This window comes from Oryx dammah, unplaced genomic scaffold, assembly GCF_014754425.2.
Source record: "Oryx dammah isolate SB20612 unplaced genomic scaffold, SCBI_Odam_1.1 HiC_scaffold_2933, whole genome shotgun sequence".
Lineage (NCBI taxonomy): Eukaryota > Metazoa > Chordata > Mammalia > Artiodactyla > Bovidae > Oryx > Oryx dammah.
This window is the reverse complement of record NW_024072984.1, coordinates 1-4612: the sequence shown is the minus strand read 5'-3', so window position 1 is coordinate 4612 and position 4612 is coordinate 1. Positions and strand designations below refer to the sequence as shown.

The window sequence follows — 4612 nt, the reverse complement described above, 5'->3', positions numbered from 1 at the left end:
GACCTCGTCATAGTCACGTTTTGCCATAGTTGTGCTGCACTCTCAGATTCGTGAGCTCCAGATACGCCGACGCGGGAGAAGGCTCCCGCGCGGCGAATCCTGCCCGTCGCGAGCGACGGTGGAGCGTAAAGAAGAAGCGGCCCGCTTGCCGGGCCGAGCCCCTTACTTGTTCTCCTTGACCTCTTCGAACTCAGCGTCGACCACGTCGTCACCGGCATCCTTGGCATCGCCGGCGTCAGCCTGCGCGGCCCCACCTTGCGGCTGCTCGGCGTACATCTTCTGCGCCAGCGGCGTGGTGGCTTCGGACAGCGCGTTCATCTTGGCTTCGATGGCCGCCTTGTCGTCTCCCTTGATCGCCACTTCCAGCTCGCCAATGGCTTTCTCGATGGCCGCCTTCTCGTCGGCAGTGGCCTTGTCGCCCGCCTCGGTGAGCATCTTGCGGGTGGCATGCACCAGCTGATCGCCCTGATTGCGCGCGGTGGCCAGCTCTTCGAACTTGCGGTCTTCCTCGGCGTTGGCCTCGGCGTCACGCACCATTTGCTCGATCTCTTCCTCGGACAGACCGGAGTTGGCCTTGATCACGATGGACTGCTGCTTGCCGGTGGCCTTGTCCTTGGCGGACACGTGCAGGATGCCATTGGCGTCGATATCGAAGGTCACCTCGATCTGCGGCACGCCACGCGGAGCCGGCGGAATCTCGGCCAGGTCGAACTTGCCAAGGGACTTGTTCTGCGCAGCCTGCTTACGCTCACCCTGCAGCACGTGAATGGTCACGGCGCTCTGGTTGTCGTCGGCAGTGGAGAACACCTGCGACTTCTTGGTCGGGATGGTGGTGTTCTTCTCGATCAGCGCAGTCATCACGCCACCCATGGTTTCGATACCCAGGGTCAGCGGGGAGACGTCCAGCAGCAGCACGTCCTTGACGTCACCAGCCAGTACCGCGCCCTGAATGGCAGCACCCATGGCCACGGCTTCGTCCGGGTTGACGTCCTTGCGCGGCTCCTTGCCAAAGAACTCGGCAACGGTCTTCTGCACCAGCGGCATACGGGTCTGGCCGCCGACCAGGATCACGTCGTCGATCTTGCTGACGTCGATACCGGCGTCCTTCAGCGCGATGCGGCACGGCTCGATGGTGCGCTGCACCAGGTCTTCGACCAGCGACTCGAGCTTGGAACGGGAAATCTTCACGTTCAGGTGCTTCGGACCGGTGGCGTCTGCGGTGATGTACGGCAGGTTGACGTCGGTCTGCTGGCTCGAGGACAGCTCGATCTTGGCCTTCTCGGCAGCTTCCTTCAGACGCTGCATGGCCAGCGGGTCGCCCTTGAGGTTCATGCCGGTTTCTTTCTTGAACTCGTCGACGAGGTAATCGATCAGACGAATGTCGAAGTCCTCACCACCGAGGAAGGTGTCACCGTTGGTGGCCAGCACTTCGAACTGGTGCTCGCCGTCGACTTCGGCGATCTCGATCACCGACACGTCGAAGGTACCGCCACCCAGGTCATAGACGATCACGGTGTGGTCGCCCTTGGCCTTGTCCATGCCATAGGCCAGCGCAGCCGCGGTCGGCTCGTTGATGATGCGCTTGACGTCCAGACCGGCGATGCGACCGGCATCCTTGGTAGCCTGGCGCTGGCTGTCGTTGAAGTAGGCCGGAACGGTGATCACCGCCTCGGTCACCGGCTCGCCCAGGTAGTCCTCGGCGGTCTTCTTCATCTTCTTCAGCACTTCGGCGCTGATCTGCGGCGGCGCCATCTTCTGGCCGTTCACTTCGACCCAGGCGTCACCATTGTCGGCCTTGGTGATCTTGTACGGCACCAGGCCGATGTCCTTTTGCACCACGTCCTCGTCGAAACGACGACCGATCAGGCGCTTGACCGCGTACAGGGTGTTGTGTGGATTGGTCACGGCCTGGCGCTTGGCCGACTGGCCAACCAGAATTTCGCCGTCGCCTGCATAAGCGATGATGGACGGCGTGGTGCGAGCGCCTTCGGCGTTCTCCAGCACCTTGACGTTACCGTTTTCCAGAATGGAGACGCAGGAGTTGGTGGTCCCCAGGTCGATACCGATGATTTTGCCCATGAAAATTCTCCCGAAACTTTGATTTTTCCGTCGCCTCGTTTCACAGGCGCCGGTAGCACTAAAACGCTTGACTCAGAAATGGGGTCGCCCCCGAAAATTTCAAGCCTGCTCGTCGATGGACGGCGGCGGGGTGGTCGGCGCCTTGCTGACCACGACCATGGCCGGGCGCAGCAGACGACCGTTGAGCAGATAGCCCTTCTGGAACACCTTGAGCACCGAGTTCGGCTCGACATGGGTGCTCTCCTCCATCGCCATGGCCTGGTGATGCTCCGGATTGAACGGCTCACCATGCGGCTCGATCGCTTCCAGCTGATGGCGCGCCAGGGTGTCGAGGAACAGCTTGAGGGTCAGTTGCATGCCCTCGCGCACGCCCTTGATGGCTTCGTCGTCCGGGCTGGACAGCTCCAGCCCACGCTCCAGGCTGTCGACCACCGGCAGCAGGTCGTTGGCGAATTTCTCCAGGGCGAACTTGTGCGCCTTCTCCACGTCCTGCTCGGCGCGACGGCGCACGTTCTGCAGCTCGGCCGCTACGCGCAGCGACTGATCCTGCGCCGCAGCCAGCTGCTCTTCCAGGGCCTGTACGCGAGCCGCCAGGTCGTCGCTCGGCGCGGCGTTCTCGGCCGCCGGAGTCTCGGGGTTCTGCGTATCCAGGTTCTGTTCGTCAGCCATGCCTATCTCCTCTCGAATGAATCGGCGCGGGTCCGGCCCGCGCACCTGCCGCCTATATGGAGCCAATTCCCCAGCTTTCAAGGGGCGATAGGGAGGATTGCCAGGAAAAGAAAAAACACTGTATAAATAACCAGACATCAACTCGGGAGCGTTCGCCATGCTGGTGCACCTGTCCATTCACAACTACGCCATCGTCGACCACCTGGACCTCGAGCTGGACGCCGGCATGAGCGCCATCAGCGGCGAGACCGGTGCCGGCAAGTCGATCATGCTCGACGCCCTCGGCCTGTGCCTGGGCGATCGCGCCGACAGCGGCGTGGTACGCCCCGGGGCGGACAAGGCGGACATTCTCGCCAGCTTCGACCTGACGGACATTCCCGAGGCCCGCGCCTGGCTCGCCGAGCGCGACCTGGACAGCGATGGCCCGTGCATCCTGCGCCGGGTGATCACCGCCGAAGGCCGCTCGCGCGGCTATATCAATGGCAGCCCCTGCCCGCAGGCCGACCTCAAGGCCATTGGCGAGCTGATCATCGATATCCACAGCCAGCACGAGCACCAGTCGCTGCTCAAGACCGACACCCACCGCCGTCTGCTCGACGAGTACGCCGGCAGCCAGGAACTGGCGCGCCAGGTGCAGCTGGCCGCGCAGCGCTGGAAGCAGACGCGCAACGAGCTGGAGCGCATCTCCAGCCAGGGTGATGAACAGCGCGCGCGCCACCAGTTGCTCAGCTATCAGCTGGAAGAGCTGGAAAATCTGGCGCTGGGCGACAACGAACTGGAACAGCTGGAGCAGGAGCACAAAGCCCTGAGCAACGCCGAGGCGCTGCTCGGCGCCTGCCGCCAGGTGCTGGATCTATGCAGCGAAAGCGATGCCGGCAACGTGCTGTCGGCACTCACCGCCAGCCTCAACCGTCTCGGTGCGTTCGGCGGCCAGGGCGGCGCGCTGGGAGAGGCGAGCAACCTGCTGGCCAGCGCACAGATTCAGGTGGAAGAAGCCGTCGGCGAGCTGAACCGCTTCGTCGATCACTTCGACGCCGACCCACAGCGCCAGCAGTTTCTCGAAGAACGCCTGGACACCATCTATACCCTGGCGCGCAAGCACCGCATCCAGCCCGGCGAACTGGCCGCCCTGCAGCAACAACTGTTCGAGGAGCTGGAAAACCTCAACGCCGACGATGAAGCAGGCGAACGCCTGGCCGAAGAGCTGGCGGCCTACGCGCGCCACTACCAGGAAAAGGCCGCCCAACTCAGCAAGCTGCGCGGCAATGCTGCCGAACGCCTGGCGGCTGCGGTGGAGCGGGAGATGCAGGCACTGGGCATGCCGGGCGGTCGCTTCAGCATCCAGCTGCAGGCAGTGAACAGCGAAGAGCCGCATGCCAATGGTCTGGAAAGCGTGGAGTTCCTGGTCAGCGCCAACCCGGGTCAGCCGCTACGCGGCCTGGCCAAGGTGGCCTCCGGTGGCGAACTGTCGCGTATCAGCCTGGCGATTCAGGTGATCACCGCGCAGACCTCGCGCGTACCGACCCTGGTATTCGACGAAGTGGATGTCGGCATCGGCGGGCCGACCGCCGAAGTGGTCGGCCAGCTGCTGCGCCGCCTCGGCGAACGTGGCCAGGTGCTGTGCGTTACCCACCTGCCGCAGGTAGCCGCCCAGGGCCACCAGCACCTGTTCGTGCACAAGCGACGCGGCGAAGATGCCACGTCCACGGCGGTGAGCAAGCTGGATGAAAGCGGCCGCGTCGAGGAGATCGCACGCATGCTCGGCGGCGTCGATCTGACCGAGGAATCTCTGGCTCACGCCCGCAAGATGGTAACCAGCGCGCAGGCAGCCTAGGGTCTGTGGCGCAGATGGAATCCGAGGCCA

The 4612-nt window shown here is 63.8% G+C and overlaps 3 protein-coding genes across 3 annotated transcripts; 1 reads left to right on the top strand and 2 right to left on the bottom strand.

Annotated features, from left to right (window-relative positions):
* Positions 1-162: 162 nt before the first annotated feature.
* LOC120859771 (chaperone protein DnaK) lies at positions 163-2079 on the bottom strand. Its single transcript, XM_040235753.1, has one exon. The coding sequence runs from the start codon at positions 2077-2079 to the stop codon at positions 163-165; it is 1917 nt and encodes a 638-aa protein (XP_040091687.1).
* A 99-nt stretch (positions 2080-2178) lies between these two features.
* LOC120859770 (protein GrpE) lies at positions 2179-2907 on the bottom strand. The gene has a single exon (XM_040235752.1). The coding sequence runs from the start codon at positions 2905-2907 to the stop codon at positions 2179-2181; it is 729 nt and encodes a 242-aa protein (XP_040091686.1).
* Positions 2906-4582, top strand: LOC120859769 (DNA repair protein RecN-like). Its single transcript, XM_040235751.1, has one exon. It carries the CDS (start codon positions 2906-2908, stop codon positions 4580-4582), a length of 1677 nt encoding a protein of 558 aa, XP_040091685.1.
* Positions 4583-4612: the final 30 nt, after the last annotated feature.